Source organism: Filicampus tigris, chromosome 19 (assembly GCF_054856515.1).
Source record: "Filicampus tigris isolate MCC_2025a chromosome 19, RoL_Ftig_1.0, whole genome shotgun sequence".
In the NCBI taxonomy this organism is placed as follows: domain Eukaryota; kingdom Metazoa; phylum Chordata; class Actinopteri; order Syngnathiformes; family Syngnathidae; genus Filicampus; species Filicampus tigris.
Window position 1 is genome coordinate 7,249,500 of NC_141235.1, and position 19,789 is coordinate 7,269,288.

The window sequence follows — 19,789 nt, forward strand, 5'->3', positions numbered from 1 at the left end:
GCGGCTGTTTAGCCGGCAGCTAGCACAAGAAGGTGGCAGAGCTACTGCACTATCGAACACGATCCGAGTCATAGTTCTTTGTTCAAAAAACAAAAAGAAACCACTGCCTTTTAATCATAAGTGACTAGCTAGTGGCAAGCACAAGAAGCTGACGAAGCAGTCTACACTGTCACTCAGTGCTTTTTTTTTGTTTCTCCAAACAGATGGACTCAAATGCTCGACACGGGTGGTTTAAGATCCAAATAGTCACTTTGGTCAAAAGAAGTTATTGAAAAGACTATCTTAAAAGGCAAACAGCAGTTCGCATATTTACTCAGTGCTTCAACAGATGGGCTCAAATGCACAACACTGGTCACGCGAGATCCAAATCATAGCTTCAGTCTCGAGAGTACAAGAAAATGCTACATTTTAATCACTAGTAACCAGCAAACAGCCTGCACGAGAAGCTAACCTTGCAGTCCATATCTTCACTAAATGCTTCAGTCTGCGAACATATGGCCTCAACAAATACCCGACGGCGGTTGAACAAGATTCAAATTAAGGTTCTGTCCTCAAATGGAGATTAATCGTGTTTTTAAGAGACAAGGGCATGTAACTGATTGTTCATTAAAAATGTAAGCCAAATGTGTAAAACTAGATTAATAATGTATTTGATCAGGGTGTCCACGGTAACATCATTAATTTTGTCGATTGTTTGAAACCACAATGTAGATTACTTATGTCTTGAAGAGGAAGGATGCAAAATAGATTATTAAAATCTCCAAAGACATCACATTTGAAAAAAAATATATAAAAGCAAAAAAAAAGTTCTTCCTTAAAGCATCCACCCAAGTGGCTGAATTTTTAATCATTCTAATTTAACAATACTACCCAGGCGGCGGCACCTGTTGGTCAACACGAGCGCCCCTTTTACGCCCCTTCAGGCCGACTTTTTGGTGTTTGGTTACATCGCTGTCGTTGCCCATCCTGCCGCCATAAAAGGTTGCGACATGGTGAAGGGAAGTGGGGGGCATGCGAGGGGTGGTCCGAGGGATTTTGTCCAAGGCCGCCCGAGCTGCGGCGTCCTCGTAAAGTGCCCAAGCGGATCTGGAGTTTTATCCAAGAGGGTGAAAGGGGATTGAGCGGGCCAGCTGTTTCATCCGAAGAACAAGAAGACGGAAAAACAGCTCGGGGATCCGATGTCAACCAGCTCGGCCTAAAACACTTATTTGCCTTTTTTCATATGTGGAACTCAACACTTATAGCTCAGCTTTTATTAGCTGCATGCTAACTGGAAGGTAAATAATACGGGAATGTCGGCATCCTGTGGAGAAACCAGGAATCATTCAATACCACTAATATATCACAATAAAACGTAATATTGTAGTCCTGGTTTACCCCCAACAATGAAATACAAATAAACTGTCAGCACAGGATTGAGCAGGACAGTCAGATTGGCATTTTTGTCATCATTTTGCAGCAAATGTTGGGAAGATGACCGCCGTTCCTTTTTGTCTTTTTTTAAGAGACAATTATGTTTTTAAAAATTATCTTATTGAATGGTCATACTGAGGTGACTAAATGCCTTTTTTTTAAAGAATTTAATTGAAAAAACTGTCAGTTTGTCTCTTTGGTAAATTGTTAATTCATCATAAGCATTTTTGTTGTTTAATTGTAGGTTTACAATCTCGACTGACTTCACAAACCAAATCACTTAAATACAGATATCGAAGGGAAAACTTTTTTTTAGCTTGTTTCTTTGGTATGATGTTAAAGTTTGTGCTCATAGTATCATGTTTTAAAATTGTAGATTTATGGTATGTTGAGTATGTGTGTCACATTTCTTTTACGACAAAAAAACATAATTTCAGTGATATACATTTACATTAAGGTTTTTGTTGGGACTAAATTACTTTTGAAAACAGTAAAAATTAAATACGTAACAACGTTTTTGAAAACAGTAAAAGAAATGTGAAGACAGAAATATAACATTGACATGTTTTTGTTAGCTTGTTTGTTAGGACACTACGGTGTTTGATTTTACTGTTTTAACTTAAGTAGTATTATTTTTTATTTCAACGTTTACGTTGCAGTCATGATTAAATAACTTTTTGGAAACTGAAGATTTCAATTCTAAGTCCTGCTTAGAAACAGGCAACATGAGCGGAATCATTTCCACGTGTTTTTTCCATATGAGAAGAAAAGAGCACAGTGGAAGGCAATTGCAGAGTCAGTCGTTTTACGTTGCAAAAACAGTTATTGATGGATATGTTTAGAATTGTGGTATTTTCTTCCAAGTCAACTCACTTCATTATATTGAATTGTTAAAATGTTTTTTTTTTGTTTTTTTTTTTTAATTTAAGATTGTGTTTACTGGAAGTTGATGCAAGTTCATCCTGGGAGAAGCGAATGGGGTAAATGTTGATTATCGGAAATCTGTGATTTTCCGTATATTTGGGTAGATGCAAAGACATTTAGGGGTTACGGTGCCACCTGTTGCTTTAGCTGGTGAAAAAAGAGACGTACATGTGATTGCAAAATATAGCATTATTGTGCATGTGTCCTTTCAACTGCAACATTTAGATGGGAAAGCCAACAGCGATTACGCACAAACACTCATGGTTGGATCAAAGTAAGCCTGCATGGTGAGTACATACCAAAATTCACTCAAATGTCTCTTTTTTTGTCTAAATGTATAGATTGGATATTTTTATTTTGCAAAAGTAATTCTGTGAGGTAATAGTAACATGATTCCCACTCTAAATAATCACCAGAGCAACCTTTGCCGAACTTCAGAGTTTTTGCATGGACATTGATATCGCTTATGCTCTTCATTATTAATTTACATGTATACTGTATGGTGAAGTTTAACAATACATGCATGATCTATATTTGTGCATCTACTTTGGAAACTTTAAATTGTATGTAATGTTTTTATTTTTATGAATGCAGTCTGCTTTCACTTACAATGGTATTAATTTTGTGGCAATTTATAAACATTTGATTAATTCATAACTGTACAAACTAACTTAATTATAAATATGGTATTTTAAAATTCACATTTCTAAATTAAAATTGTAAAGGAAAAGAAATATATTCAACTTTCAACTCAGTTTTTGATGTAATGTATTTCCGTGCATGCTCACACAATAACATAAAACCTACAAAAATGAGCCACCCAGTAATTAAGAAAACAGTCGATTCCAAAATGGGTTTAAATGTTTATGACTGCATCTCCTATCAACTGTTATTAGTTTAAATGCTATTTAAAAGTTATGAATGACTCTCCGAAAACGTATTTACATTTTTCAAAATAATGCATTTTGAAATCGTGGTGTAATCCGTGCATGAATCATTGAAAGAATTAGTGCTTCAATTTTATTAAGGAAAAATATGACGTTATTTGATAATCGCTTCGTTTATTTAATGCTACAGTTTGCTGCATTCCCTGTTGTTAATCATTATTAACTCTGTGACAGCTTTTACAACAACTTTCCAACTTTTTTCAAGTCTTCATTTATATACCTTGTGAGACTGACTAACACTCTAAAGAGCAGCTTTTAAAGACATTTGTTTAAAATTGAGTTTTCAATCAATTAAAAACTATTCCTTCGCCTGTTGCATACTTTAGGAGCGCACGAGTTCAGACCCGCCTTCTTTTTCCTAATTGGCTCGCTTTGTACAACAAACGGCTGCGTGTGCTAGCCAAGTGAGAGCTGTGATTGGCCACCGCAACTGCCAATCATTATGCCGCTGCTTTATAACGCTCCGCGCGCGGCGTCTGCTGACTCCGATGTGAGGTGAACCTGCGTCGGCAACCAGGAGGAACTTGCGTCGCCAACTTTCACACTTCCCCTCCCAATTTTAAAAAGATGGTTAATAACCCGTTCAACGAGTCCCCCCTGTCGGATATGTTCTTCTAAATCAGTCATTCTACACTGAAGTCGCCTAGTTTGAGACGATTCCAGGTGAGCCATGAGCGCGAATCGTAGAGGGGGATTACCGGAGTGACGGAGGCGACATGCCCCGCTGGGACGTGCTTGTGATCGGGGAGGCTTATGGAATATAGCCCGCCGCGTCCCAGCCCGTGTTGCCGCAAGAAGAAGGCGCTCCTCCTCAGCATCATGCTCTTCATCTGGATCTTCGTGCTTTACTCCTGCGTGGGTCCCTGCTCCACGGGAGTGCTGCTCGAATCGCCCCGGGACCGGGACGGGGCTCGGGCGGTGCCAGGCGAGAGGACCGAGCGCGCCGACCTGCTCTCCAGGCTCCGGTGGGAGGACTTGGACTACTACGAGGAACCGGCGGCAGCCCGTGGGGCTGCGTCCCGGGACTTGCTGCTCAACGACGAGCTGGAACCACGCGCCCCGGAGCCCAGCGCCATGTCGAGCTTCTCCAACGGCGCCGGGAGCAAGAAGCTGCCGCAGGCAATCATCATCGGGGTGAAGAAGGGAGGCACGCGCGCGCTGCTCGAGTTCCTGCGGGTGCACCCCGACATCAGGGCCGTTGGGGCCGAGCCGCACTTTTTCGACCGCAACTACGACAACGGCCTGGAGTGGTACAGGTAAGATCCCCCGACCGCCCTCCAAATGACTCCCATTTGACAGATTTGCATCGTTTTATAGAAATTTTAAAAAAATAAAAAAAAACATTTTCTTCCCCACCAAAGTCCACATTTTTCTCACAATACTCACTTAATGATACTTGAATGCAAAAAGAAGCACTTTGTCACAGATTGTAATGCACAGTTTTTGCATCATTTTATACCATTAATGTCTATAATATTTTCCTCACGCTTTCGTTGTTGCTTTTTTAACATACATTTACCTTTCATTGCAAAAACAAGCACTTTGGCATCGATTGGAATACACTTTTGCAGTTTTTGCTTCATTTTGCAGCAATTTGTTTGTGTGTTTTATGTATTTTACGATTTAAAATTTATTAGAAGCACGTGGGCACCGACTGAAATGCATTTTATGTGCATTTTTTTTTTGGCGTAATACTCCATTACATGTGCAGCGTGCACTGATCTCTATTGGACGCGATGCAACACTGCAGCTCTTATTTAACTTATTTTGTTTAAACACTTTTGCATTTATTGCTGTGAGGCCAGTGTTTGGTTTGAATGAAACTCTTTGGTTTGGCACATTTTGCTTTAAAAATTCCACCAAAGTTCTGCAAAAACTGAAACCTTTATTGCTTTTAACGCCAAAATAATGTTTTTGTTTGAGGCCACAAATGTGATAATGGGCTGAGGCAGGAAAAAGTGGATCTGCAAGACAACTCCAAGAGTCGTAAATAAATCGAATGCGTGCTTGTTGTTTACAAGACGATTTTATTTACGTTGTTACCCCGTTAATGCCAGAATTTTTTTTTGATGTGCTGAATGGTAAATAAGCTCATGTGCCTGCCTATGTATTTATTCACTTACTTACTTATTTACTTACTTGTTGTTTTGAGTTAATCATTTATTTTGTGTTACTTTAGAACACAAAGGTTAAGTGATCTTATTTTTGCATGATGGAACAAAAAAAAAAAACACTTTAGATACTTAGAACGACTGAATTGATTGGAATTAATAGTGAAAGTGAATGGGGTGGGTGATGGGAAGCCTGGGATTTTGTTACTTTTTATTTGAACCCAAATTCGACCCAAACACTGACTAAAAACAGAAATCTTTCTTTTTTCATATTTAGAACTTTTTTTCCCTGGCTTTTGGTAAAGTAGTTTTGAAATTGTATTTCCAGTGCATTTCCTAAAAAGACTAATGATCCTCATATTTTGTGGTATTAGTTTCGCATGTGTCAGTTATGTTGCAGTATTGTGTGTTTGTTGCTGTAGTTTAATGTGGTACTATATCAGAGGCGCGACGGTTATCGACAACTAATTCTCAAATGAAGCACTAATTATTTTTGCTTATCAGTTAATTGTTTAGAGACCGAGTTCAATTTACAATTGTGCAAATCCTCAGAATTTCAGCCTCTCAACAACAGTAAATGTTTTCCGCTTTCTGCAGTTCTCCATTAAAGAAGATTATTTGTTGAGTCAAAATAAGACATTTGTAAACTTTGGAAAACAAAAGTTCAAGATTTTTGCCTATTTTCTCACATTTTACCGGCCAAACCAGTAACTGAATTTTAATTATTTTTTTATAATAATGGGATGTAAATTCAAACTTTTTCAGCCCCTGTGAAATGACATTTAAATATGTCATTGGGATGGAATGAGTTAAGGGTGTCTGCCTCACTGTTCTGAGGTTTGATGTTATAATCTCAGCCATGGACATTTGCATGTTCCCCCTGTGATTAGATGGGCTTTCTCCAGGTACTCCAGCTTCCTCCTGCATTCCAAAAACCTGCATGTTAGATTGATTGAAGTCTCTAAATTGTCCATAGGTGTGAATGGTTGGTTGTTTACATGTACCTTGATTGGCTGACAAACAATCCAGTGTGTTCCCCGACCCAATCCTCGCCCAAAGTCATTTTGGACAGGCTCCACCTCACCCAAGACCCTAGTAAGGATAAGCGGTCTCGAAATTGGATGGATGTTTATTGCCTTTTTTTACAGGGAAAAACAATCATTGGAATATCTTGAATTCTCCTCACAGCGATCAGTAGGTGGCGCTAGCATTTTCCACTGCACGTTTAAAACTGCTTTTATTCATACACAAAAAAGACGCATTCACATGTTTTCCCGTAACACATCACCACCCCCCACCTCCCGCCATGGAGGTCAGGCGTGAAGGCCTCCCCTCGCATAAAAAAAAAAAAAAGAAAGCATGATCAACTGCGTGTGAACCAGAGTGCATTTGTTCTCTGTTTCCATTTTGTCTTTGCACCTGTTGGCTGGCCTGGAGTGTGTGGCTGACTCGCGTTAGCATGCTAGCAGCTAGCAAAGAGTGCACACGTTTTTGTTATTTTTCTCTCTCCACGAGCAAAATGATATTGCTCTCCAAGCAAAGTACTATGAAATAAAGCAATGGTGAGAATTATTATAATAACATAATAGTCAGTAGTATTCTGCATGTATCAGACCACCTTATTGTTTACACGAGAGGGGATTTATTCCACTAATGCAGGTCAAGTCGTGTTGGGATAAATTTGACCAAATAAAAATAATCATAACGCATGCATATATTTATATTACTTTAAGGTTATACCTAATGTCTGGACACTTGGGCAAATTTGCATAATTTGAGTGTGTATTAAATTCAATATTCTCACAAGTAATTTTTTGCAAATAAACGCCTCTCCCCACGTGTTGTCTGCTGTAACTAAACACCTCATGATGGAAGCTGTTCCTAATGCATATTTTAACCATCATATTTTTCTACTTGAGGGTTTTAGCAGGAAAAACAGAGCTCAATACTTTTGAGAGAAATTATATGAAATAAAGCATTCACTCTATTTATCACTACTGGCTTATATGATGATAATGATAATCTTGTGATTTCAGATGTGTTGGGAAGTTTTTGTCCCAAAATCCGCAAATCCCCCACCCTTATGTTTCCCCCCCCGGAACACATCCGGGACAGTCCTGGATGGCTGCTCACGCTTTTATTCGTCCTCGGCGGGGTGCGTTTGAGTTTCCTGGCAGGTGACCCCCGTCCAGTGTCTGTCGCCCGTGACCTTCCTTCCTTTCCCGTCCCCTCCCAAAAAGAGGCCACCTGCTCCTTTTGTTAACTTTTTGCACCGTCTCGCAAAAGCATCAAACCGTCGCGTTTCCTCCTGTGGCGCCGTTTTGCCAACACGGAGGCTTGCATCGCCGCTGGTGCGGAACCTTCGTCGGAACGCTCAGCGGCTATCGACTGCCCAGGCCTGAATGGAGGGCGTGCAGGATCACACTGCCGTCTGTTGACCATCTGACCACTGGACGTAACGGTTGATATGTCGATCGGGAACCATCGCACCTCGGCCGTATTGCTTCATTGCCATTCCATCTTCCACCAACAAACCGCATCTGCATTTACCTTTCCAAATGGCCAAATGGACTGTCATACTGTTTGTGTGGTGAAGTCTCGCCACCTTAACATGCGTCACAGCCTGATTTACACTATCCAAACCTTAGTCTTAGAAACAAATTAAAAATGCAAGACGACAGGTGGGTCAAAATTCCTCTGTAAATTGGCTGATTGGAAGACGGGATTTGTTAAGTATAATTCGTTACACCCCTAATACATATACATACTGTCACTCCTGTCCACGCGTATCGCCTTAACACACAAGTCACATCCAGCTTTTCACTTTCAAAACTTGAACTGGACTGAAGTCACACTGTTTACGTAGCGGATGCACATATTGCCTCCACAAAAAACACACATCTGTAATTGGCCTTCCCTGTTTGTAAGTGGTTTAACCGCTTGATAAGTCTCATCATGAGGACTTTTCCGTTGCCTTCTTAATTCCAGAATGTCCGGCGACACTCACAGCAGGCCCTCAATTCTTTAGTCCACAAATGAGTGGCTTTTATGTTGAGTTGTCCCACAGGTTTCCCCTTCACAGTCAACACATACACCTTTCCCCTCATTGTGAGAAGTGGGGACCCACTCATTCACAGTCATCCAGTGTGTGTGTGTGTGTGTCACGCTTGACCCGTCCAATGTGGGGCGACGCTCCCTGCAGGCCTCGCTGACCACAAGTGTGTCCCTAAACCCTCTTTGGTCAGCATGTATGCCCCCTCCCTCCACTCCTGCTGCCTAAGCTGCCATTACAAGTGGTTAATTGTGAAAGCGGGGGACCCCCCCCCAAGCACCCCGGCCCACACCGATCGGGACAATATGGCCGCCGCGCGCACACACATACACACACTAATGTATGTGTTAACACAATCCACAATAAAAACACAAACCCTCCCTGTGTGTCCCTTGCAAATTAGTCTCATTTTTAACGAGGTGATAATTCAGACGCCAGTGCGCACCCCCCCTCCAGCAAATGCCACCCCCTAATAAACATCCATTCACCGCTGCTAAAAAAAATACAAATAAAAAAAAAACACACATTAGGCGTTAAATTGCTGCTTTTCCCAGAGGTTGAGCTAAGATTAATATCACGCACTTTAATCATTATCACCGCGCGATGACAATGATTTTAATCCCCTCCAAAAACCGAGAAGGAGGAGAAAGTGATGACAGTCAACCTGCAAAGCCACCTTTCTTGTCCCAGGTATATGAAGTCCCAGAGGTGGCCATTAGACTGCAGGAGAAGGGCGACCGCCTCCGGGAGACACATGGCTGAGGTCTCCTGAGGTTTCCATTAGCCTGGCAGTAAAAGCGCAGAGCTCATTAGAATCCAACGTCCGCATGCACTGCCTCAAATATGTGCACTTCCCTGTATGCTGAGACAACTGGGATCATACCAACAGCAGCAGTAGCAGCTCACCCGTAAAAATGACATTTAGTATATGCTAGTAGCTAGCTGGCTAGCATTCGCTCTTTGTATTTTTTATTTTTTTGAATTGTCTCTTTGACCAACCGGGGCCTTCATAAACAAAAAGTGAGTCAAAATAGTTCCGTTTGCGCGTTTATCAAGCCCGCGCGACGTTTGCCTATTTTACGCACAAACATCAACCGAACGGCAATATGAGAACAACCCGATGTCCGACAGGGACTCTAAAATGGGTAGGGGAGGGGCGAGTGAAGCAGCCAACATAGTCGTGCGGAAAAAAAAAAAAAATACTACCACTATTTGTGACTTTTTTTTTATTAGCATCTTTAAAATGATGCTCAGTAATTCTCATCACATCGTACTTCATAAAAAATACAGAGGAGAAAAAAATTTGGAATTAGAAGTTGGTGGGGAAACCTATCGTTGCTCACCTGTCTTCACTGCCAGTTACAGCTGATGCAAAACAAAACCAAGCCCCCTCCAAATGCTACCCCCCACACGCTTCCTGTGTGTGTGTGTGTGTGTGTGTGTGTGTGTGTGTGTGTGTGTGTGGTGAGGAAGATTGAGGTGGCATGTGCTTTTTCATCTTTTATTCATCTTCGCTGCAGCGAGATCAAGGCGTCGCATGTCTCATGGTGCATGTCAACTGTCAGGAAAGGCACACACACACACGCACACGCACACACACACACACACACACACGCTGACTCCTCACCTGAAGTTGCTCTGCACAGCTCGCCGGTTTTGTCGCATACGCCGAGAGCTAACACCCCGCTAAACCCTCCCGAGCTGACAGTCGGTATCCTCTTTCACGCAGCGACCCTGCCAAATTTGCACAGCGACACCGCATTCCACGATCAAATGCTTCGATGACGCCAGTGCTGGCGTCAAGTGTTAAATTTAATGACATCTGATGGCTGAAAATTGCCAGGTTTACCTCGTCACCCTTATTCTGGGTCTTGTGTTGTAGAATTCCGTAAGTCACAGGCCCGATCTCGCTTCTGATACTACCTTGTGAAAGTGGAGCGTTGCCTGCTCGGATTCGTTACCCCATTCTGTGTCTTACGCATAGAACACTGCCACTGTTCCACCCACTTACGGCCAGAGGTTGACATCCTGTCAGACTGACGGGACCGGTCCATCACTGATGGACATCCGTTTTGCTGCCGATTGACGAATGATGGGACACCTTTTAAAACTAACGGACTGACAAATGACGCAAGTGCGTTTTCACCCATCAGTCATTCGTCATAGTCACTAGCCACGTGGACTGTCACTCCGTCACGGGCGGAGGCGCCTTTTTTTGGGGTGGACCAATTGACGGACTGACGATTACAATTCAGTTCATCATGAAAAATGACGGACTGACAAATGACGGACGTGTACCCTGGCCGCTGACGAATGACGGACCAGCAAAATGTAGTGAAATGCCCACCTCTGCTTATGGCTTTGACGCAGGGCATCCGGAAAGAATTCAGTGCTTCATTTTTTTTTTTTTCACATTATGTCTCAGTCTTAATAACGCTCTGGTACTATCTCCAAAGTTTTTTATCTAATCAAATATTTAAAAAAAAGAAAAAGCAAGCAACTGCTCCTTGGTTTTACGCGTAGCGCATGCTGCTAGCTTGGCCGCAATCTCGTTAGCGCTGGGCAATTCTAGTCCGTCGCGGTTACGAGCTACAGGCACTCCCGTCTTCTGCTTTAAGGAGGGCGCATGATGTCTACTTATGGAATTGAATCATTTGAGCTTGTCACAAGTAGACCGCAACCCAAACCACAATCATCTCTGCTCTCTATTTATGTCTTTGCTACTTTCTGATGTCGCATCCAAGACACGGTGTGGACTCTTTCTTTCTGCAGTTTTTCTTTCTTTTTTTTCTTTTTTTTTTTATTTGCTCGTTCAACGGCCTGATGATGGATGGCACGGGTTGCAGCGGTCAGGGTCGACTCGGGTTCGGGTTGGAGCGGAGGGTCAGCGCGTTCCCAGGCTGCCGTGACACACTGCCACCGTTTCGAAGCTGCATTTATCAAGCGGATCAGCAGTCCGGCAGGGACAGGGAAATCCTGATTTCCTGTACACGTTCTTTTTGATAAGCTTTCTGCTTGAGCTTTTGAGTTGTATCACACAATAGGAGAGTGAATAAATTCTGATGCGGTCAAAAGGAAACAATGTGCAGCTGATACATGAAGTGAGCTGCCACTGTAACATTTGTTAGTTCTGAAATATTGGAATTTGGGGGAAAAAAAATGTTTTATACAGCATTTATGGTTTTCTGTTAGTGTTATCACATTTAATAGCAGAGCCCTCGTTCAACGGATTCCAACTCGGTCAAAGGATAATATACGCAGCTGGACTTGGGAGTGTGATTTTATGTCACTCAGCCTCAGCTTTTATCGTTTGCAAAATGTTACTTTTTTTTTTAAGCGTGCAAGAAAATCGGTGACACAGCAAAGATGTCATGGCCAGGCGTCAGAGTGTGAGCTTCGAAGTCAGCCTGCTCCGGTGTCATCGCTATGCTAACATTTGGATGATATCAAGGGATGGCGTTATACGTCCTCTTTCTTTGCCATTTCGATCCGAATGCGATTTATGAGCGAATTGACATTTGCAGCTATGCAACGGGCGCGACTCCAAAGCGTGTCGTCTCCTACGCTTTTGGATTTACGAGCGACGCCGCACTCCGCGGTTAAACTCCTTGTCGGCGCAGACTTTTATTTCACGACGCCTGGCTTCTGTTTGTGCTTAAGTGCCACTTTATAAAATATACAGCAGAAGGCCTCAGTGGCATTCGTTCGTATGACGAATGCGCACAATAAAGCTTCCTCATGAGCGCCTGCGACTAAAAGCACCGCGATGCGTTCCCCTTGCAAACATTAGCACATGTGCGGTATGTTTGATGTGAACAATCGAGTGGCGTCGGGGATCCTTCATGGATCCTTTAACAAAAAAACAAAAAAAAAGATCTTTGTGTCTCCTACTTGATGTTCATGTGAAGGATCTGGATAAGGATGAGAGGCTCTCTGGAGAAGAAAAGGAGCCTTTCAGTGCTCGTTTCCTCCTTCCCCTCTTGAGAGATGTCACTTTGCCGTCGGACCTATGGAGCCTGCCGGGAAATCTCGGGGATCAATGGAGGCGGGAATGAATGTGGAGTGGCGCTCAAGTGGCTTTTGGATCCCACTCAAGTGTTGAGGGTGCTTGTCGGCGCGAGGCTGTTTCCCCATGAGTGGCCGTTCTTTTAAATTGGGTGAATTTAGGTGCAGTACCTCCTGATTCCACACAATCATTATAAGTGGAATTTTTTTTTATCACATTTAAATAGTCCTCACTAAACGCATTCGGACTCATTTGAGGACAAAAGGCACTTTTGTAGCTTATGTCAGAAGTATGCTATTGCTTAACTTTGCTAAAACTTTTCTTAGGTTTGCAAAAGTGGACTTTCAAGGTCAGAAAAGCGGTAATGGAATGCGGCAATGTGTAGTGGCGCTTAAGTGGCACAGTCGAAGGGCGTTTTGATCACACTCAAGTGTCGATGGCGCGAGTGGTCGTTTTAATTTGAATTCAAGTGTGGTATCGTCATCATCAAAAAAAAAAAAAAAAAAAAAGTATCATCCTGCCTTTTCAAGGCTACACAAACCCGCCTGCTTATTTGCTTGCATTCAAATACAACAACCCCTCCACAATTTGACATTCAAATGCATTCAGCATCCAAAGCCAAGCAAAAAAGCTTTTGTATCAAACAGAAACCAGCCTGCGGTGGGCCATTATCGTCCAATCAAAAGCGACAGGAAGAAGACGGACACATCAGACAGAAATAACCCACTTCCTCTGTGTTTATCTCAGCTGGGAACTGGTGGGTGGTAGCGGGGGAGGTGCAAGGGGGGTGGGCGGCCGACCTCCGTTTGATGGCGTCATGTGACAAGAGCCTCTGCTTTGTGTCTTATCGCTGCTTTTAACTTTTTGTCTCCTTTTTTCTTCTTTTGGAAAACATTCCCCAAAGAGAAGGCGTCTTCGGTTTTTCGTCCACATGGCTGTTTTTGGCGTTGGGATGTTTTCGCATGTTCCACTTGAAGCGCACCCCTTGAAAGGTTTCTCCGGGCCCTCGATAAGCGTCTCTTGTGCGTGCCTCGGACCTTTTCGCCGCAACGCACAATGGGGCCCGCTTTAAAAAGGTGGTAAAGAAACACAAGAGCTTGCTGACAGCATCTTTTAAGAGCATCAGCTCATAAATCACAAGGGAGGAGAATGGGCATTGTTTTCCCTAAGAGCCAAACTCCACCCGCTCTCTTTTCAACACAGAAAAGTCAGAGGTGAAGATTTTTTTTTTAGCAAGGGGCCTCTTGAGGAATTTGGCGCTTTTTTTTACTGTTTCGCCATCCAAGCGTCCTCTTGTTTGACGCTCCTGCGATCGCAAAGACTTTAAGGGATTCGTGCCGCTCGAATCAGCATAATCGCTAAACCAAATGTATGCGCCGCCGAGTAGGATTAAACTTGTTTTTGTATTTTTACATTTTCAGAAAGTACAATGCGGGCATCTTCAGAAAAAATTAAATCGCAAAAGTGATAAACAAATTTCGCCAAAAAACAAACCAATCCATGAAAATATTTCCTTCCAATTTGTTCTCATAGTACTCATGTAATTTTTCAAGTTTTATCTCTGTCCACCATTGTTTCACCGTTTTGCCTTCAGTGGTGTCAACCTTTCGATTGATTCACCAAAGCCTAACAATAATGCCAGGTAGAGGCTAGCGGTAGAAGCCCGCCAGCCTTCACAGTTAACATAATTTCTTTGTGTTAGTGTCATTTATAAATTTCATGCAGTGAGCCAATCAGTTTAACTGAACAACTAATTGCTTTTTGACTCCTCCAATGAGGTTAAGTGGGGCTCTGCGAGTCATTGATCACAAATGCACTCCATCTACTCGATTACATGACACAACATCGCTAAAGTCCCGTCTCTCATCCTGGCAGGGATCTGATGCCCAAGACGCTGGAAGGCCAGATCACCATGGAGAAGACCCCCAGCTACTTCGTGACCAAAGAGGCGCCCGCCCGTATCTCGGCCATGTCGCGGAACACCAAGCTCATCGTGGTGGTGCGGGACCCGGTCACCCGGGCCATCTCGGACTACACGCAGACGCTGTCCAAAAAGCCCGACATTCCGTCCTTTGAGAGCCTCACCTTCAAGAACAGGACTACAGGCCTCATCGACACGTCGTGGAGCGCCATCCAGATCGGCATCTACGCCAAGCACCTGGACAACTGGCTGCAGTACTTCCCCATGGAGCAGATCCTGTTTGTGAGCGGCGAGCGACTCATAAGCGACCCGGCTGGCGAGCTGGGACGTGTGCAGGACTTCCTGGGCCTCAAGCGCATCATCACTGACAAACACTTCTACTTCAACCAGACCAAGGGGTTCCCGTGCCTAAAGAAGGCCGAGGGCAGCAGCAAGCCCCACTGTCTGGGCAAAACCAAAGGGCGCACCCACCCCGACATTCGCCCCGAGGTAGTGCGCCGCCTCAGAGACTTCTACCGGCCCTTCAACATGAAGTTTTACCAGATGACAGCGCACAACTTTGGTTGGGATTGATATGGGGGGGAAAAAGACTTCATCTGTATTTTTTATTATTATTACTATTATTATTATTATTATTATTATTATTGTCAGATCCCTGGTAATTGAATGGCAAAATGTGGAGATATTGCTATATATATGTAAAATGTACAGAAATCTATTTTATAATAATTTATTTTTATTTCTAAGCAATTAATTCACTAAGCTGCCTAACCGTATTTGTTCATAACATCTGGCTCACACGTTTTTTGTTTTGGTTTGTTTTGATTTTCACGAACATTCCTCTTGATTCCAGCCCGCATGGTCCTGCACTGGTTTCCAAGTTAAGAAAACCAGAATCATTGATGGATTGAATACAGAGCTCCGAGTAAAACCAGAATTACGGGTACAAAGTGCTCACTGAGGTTTCCTGACTATCATTGGAATCGCTACTACAGCTCCTATAGTTACCACCGGTACTAATGGTACTATCGCTATTAGCACTGCCAGTCCCCAATCTAGATGACTAGATTAGTTACTATCGCAACTAATGCTTGTACTAATACTATTGTTACAATTACTCGTAGAGCGACTAGCGATAGCATCACTGGTATCAATAATGTCACTAGTAACACTAGTATTGTTACTATCATTACATTTTGCTTGTATCGCCAATTGTGATACTATTGCTACTTGCTAGTAGCGTACCACTACTATCGTTACAATCACGAGTAACTATTGCAACTATAGGGAATGTCGCTATTAGCACTGGTATCACTAGTAACACAACTTATACTAGTGCCGCTGCTAGAGTTATCGGTAGTATCGCATCCAACGATTGTATCGCTAGTAACTCTACTTTTTACAATTTCACGAGTAAATCTGCTATTGTTCCGATCTACTTTGTTAGCAAGCAGCTGACGCTGCCCTCCTGAATGCCAACACGTGGATAAATTGGACTAATCAATCCTCTACGTGTGCTTAAAAAATACATCCAACATTTGCATTAGTAGGACTCCTTTTCCCCCTGCTGTTGCTTTCGCTAACAGACGAGCTGTCCGTCAAAGATTTTTGACGTTATGCTAATGTTGTGTCGCTAACGGGCGAATTGATCTCCATCTTTTGAACCAACGCTGAAATTGTTCACTCCACCGTATTTGGAGCATCGGGGAGGCTAAGATAGCCTAGTGTTGTAGCATCCAACCAACATGTTGTATGCCTTATTAACAAACTCTTCACACGTCTCACGATCCCTGCTCAACTTTTTGCCAAAACAAAATAAAATCACATTTACACATATCCCACCGCCTTATTTTATTGTTTTGCTTTTCCTTCTTTGTTTTCTACTTGAATCGTTGATATGCAAGAAGGGAGATTGTGCACGGTTGTTGTTGCGCTTTTTGTCTGTCCATACATTAACAGATGTCATAAAATGTGAGGTCTGAAAGTAGCAAAAAAATAATAAAAAAATACTCTTTTGTGCCTCTTAAATTCACACAATTCCACTCCTTTCGGGTGGTTGTCTGTGTTAAGTTGCTTTTTTTCCCCCTGGAGCCCCAACTTATGTGTTCACGTCTTGTATCCTCGGTGCAATGTTTGAAGAAGCATTTACAGTTGCCATGTTCTGCGTAGAAAGACTTTGAAGATTTTTGAGGGGGAGGGTCTAAACCTTCACCGCCGCAATCATGCGAAACGAGATTAAAAAGTGGCCCTGCACTCGCAGCTGCATTGTTTTTACGTGGTTGAGTTTTATTCAACCTGACTTGTTTGTTTGTCTTACAACACGTGTGACACGGAGCCTCGAAGACTATTATTTTCTTTGGTGTGTGAATTTTACACACCATGCAAAGAGCAAAATCCAACGGCCGTTTCTAGACAATTAAATACTAAACATTCATAATATTTCTTTGTATGAAGAAATAAATAAGTATATATTTTACCAAACTCTTGTGCTGTGTCTCTTTGACTTATCTCCACAAACGGAGGATACTATTTCAATACTATACAATATAATACTGCGTACACAAAGACAGAACAATACTGTAGTATGACTTAACTATATAATACAGTACATTCATGCCATGAATAAAATCATACATGTGCGTATAACCCTCAGAATTGTTAGTAAATCATACATAAATGTGTATATAGAATTATTACTAACATTGAATATAAATAATGTGAAGAAGTGAGTGATTTAAAGCAGTACCAAATCTTGCCAAAATAGTACATAAACATTGACATTGCCCTTTATGTATTATTTGCATGTGCAATTCGAAAGTTTTTTCCTTTGGAAAAAAAAACCCATAACTAGATATGTAGCTACATAATGTCATATAATACATAGTATCTTAATTGTAATTTGAATCGTTGGTTCTTATATATCAGACAGGTTGTTTGGGGAGGTTATAATTTTCCTGACATGTTTAGGTGGAAAGTTTCGCCTTCTCCAGTGTCACGTGATCCGAAAAGGTGATTACGTTTAAAAAGTGTAAAAAAAAAAAAAAAAGACTACTAGAGCCACTTCCAGGTGGTGCTGACGTAGGACGCGTGCAAGCACCGTGCAACAGGTGTCTCATCAGAACAATCAAAGCAGGGCGAAACCAGTTGATACTAGGAATCTGCCACGACGTTTGGCGTGTTTATTTGTTTATTTCTTCTAAAAATGATAGTTAATGCGTGCCGCGGAGGTATGTCGATAAGAAGAAACCAGACAGGTCATTTGGAGGGCAACGTACACTGACACCACCTAGAGGACGTTTTTGTTTGTTTTGATATTTCTTCAAATGGGACGGCTGAGGACCACTTATTCTACATTTTGTTTGCTTTCACAAAAATGATTCAGCTTTGTGCAACAAAGGTAAAATTTTGTTTTTATTCATCTCAAATAATTGTTTGTATTATAAAAATAATTTTACATAGAGTATGGTACATGTTTCGCCTTTATTTTTATGACATTTTGTGTAATATAACCAAACCACACTGAAAAGAGGTGTGTGGGGTGTTCCTCGTCTATTGGCTAAAGTCAGCTGGGATAGGCTCTTGCTCACCCGTGACCCTAATAGAGGATAAGCGTAATGGAAAATGGATGGGTGGGTTGATACTTCCTGTTCTGGTTTGGTGTGGCAGGGCCCTGACGGAAGCAGTGCGGGTGGCTTCAGATACCCTGCAGCTGTTTGGGAATTATTTTCTTTTAAAAGCCGCCAATGTTTCCGTAAGTAGACGCAGCAGCAGTAGCTCACCTGTTTTCTTTACAGGCCGCGCAAACACCTCCGCACAAGAACATTCATTTAGGAGTTTATAAAACGCTTCGAAAATCTCAGTTACAGCTCATTGTAAAGTGGAACAAGTGTTTGAAACTCAGATTTGCAACCCTAATTTTAAATCCAGTTTTAAACCATTAACCTGTCTTGACACTCTGTTTTTAAACTGTAACCTGTTCTTGAAACACCAACCCTGTCTTGTTAACGCTACTTTGAAACCCTAACCTGAAACCGTTACAATGGCTTGGAGCATTACTTCTGTCGTTTAACCCTGTCTTGCAAGACTAATTTGGAAAATTATCTCTGGTTTGAATCCCCAGTTTGAAACCGTAACACTGACATGACTTGATTTACCCTTTAAACTGGGTTTGAAACACGAGCCCTGATTTGTAAGACTGAATTTGTAACCCTGAAACCCTTGAAACCGAAATTTGCAACCATAACCCTACCTTGAAAGCCACATTTAAACTGTGATCCTGGTTTTAAAGCCTAATTTTAAACCATACCCCCGTCTTGAAACCATAACACAGGGATGAAACGATATTCACAAACCTCAATTTAAAACCCTAACCGAGACTTGCAACCCTAAATTCGCAAATCCTTGGAACTACATTAAAAACTGCTAGATGCATTGCTGTGCAAAACACAACAGGAAAAGTCAACAAAAAACATTACAATCCGATGTGGGGGTGACCATGTTGTCAGAAACCATCATGGATGTGTACAAGTCGAGATAATTGCTCAGCTGGAGCGCTGAAAGACACGAGGAAGACAAACAGGAAGCGCTTGACGTGCACCTGTGCTAACCGCTGGCTAACCCAATCATCCCGCTGTGTGATTCGAGGCGATACGGCAGCGACGGGGGTCCAGGCACGTTGCCAAGCGATGGCGGGAAATGATTTTCTCAAGCAAAACAAAAAAATCATGGCGGCCGCGCACAATTGACAAAGTGTAGCGTCTGCAGGTGACGACGCGTCATCATCCGGCATGTCTCCCGGTCTGTTTTGGATACAAGCGCTTTAGGAACGGGAACAGACACCTGGCAGCGCTTGGCACGCAAGCCCACCGATTCACGAGTCAAGCCCCGCCAACCCTCACGTCCCTCCGGACTAGCTCGCTATGTGGTGCGTTTGATCGCATTAGCTTCAACATCACAACATCCACTTGTCGTAATGGCGGGAAACATGGCAGAAGGGCTGCAGGGTGAGGGGTAGTTGTTGGTGTGGGGGTGGGTAGCAGGGCGCTTTAATAATTTAGTCGTCTAGGCTCGCTAGGCTCTTTTAGAATAGCAGAGCCAGATGACGCTACGCACGCGAGTTTGGCTAGATTACAAAATGGTCAAGACAGATCAAGGCTAGTTTTTTGGTCTTTCTGAATCCCGTACACCACTGACACATTAATGTACCTTTTGGGGTGTTGATGCTTGCCTCCACTTGATGGGCTTGTGCCTTTTTGGACACAATCTGTCACCTTCGAGTTCAATAATTAGTCAGATGTACTTGGTTATGATAAAGATAATGCCTACAGTAATTCTGTTTATTTAGAATAAAACTTCCAGGCTTCTACTACAATGAAAAAAATGACAGGAAAAGCTTACTAGAACAACTCATCTATA

The 19,789-nt window shown here is 42.5% G+C and overlaps 1 protein-coding gene and 1 long non-coding RNA gene across 6 annotated transcripts in view; both read left to right on the top strand.

Moving 5' to 3' along the window:
• The first annotated feature begins 3,774 nt into the window (after positions 1 to 3,774).
• hs3st3b1b (heparan sulfate (glucosamine) 3-O-sulfotransferase 3B1b) lies at positions 3,775 to 16,210 on the top strand. The gene is made up of 2 exons (XM_086017268.1): positions 3,775 to 4,540; positions 14,329 to 16,210. Exons 1-2 carry the CDS (start codon positions 4,038 to 4,040, stop codon positions 14,945 to 14,947), a joined length of 1,122 nt encoding a protein of 373 aa, XP_085873394.1. The 5' UTR covers positions 3,775 to 4,037; the 3' UTR covers positions 14,948 to 16,210.
• A 1,230-nt stretch (positions 16,211 to 17,440) lies between these two features.
• LOC147129220 (uncharacterized) overlaps positions 17,441 to 19,789 on the top strand; it is an 87,899-nt gene continuing 85,550 nt past the window's right edge. For all 5 annotated transcript variants that reach the window (XR_015082667.1, XR_015082668.1, XR_015082669.1 and 2 more), the window contains exon 1: positions 17,441 to 17,771. This is a non-coding gene — a long non-coding RNA (uncharacterized LOC147129220). The remainder of the gene's footprint in view (positions 17,772 to 19,789) is intronic.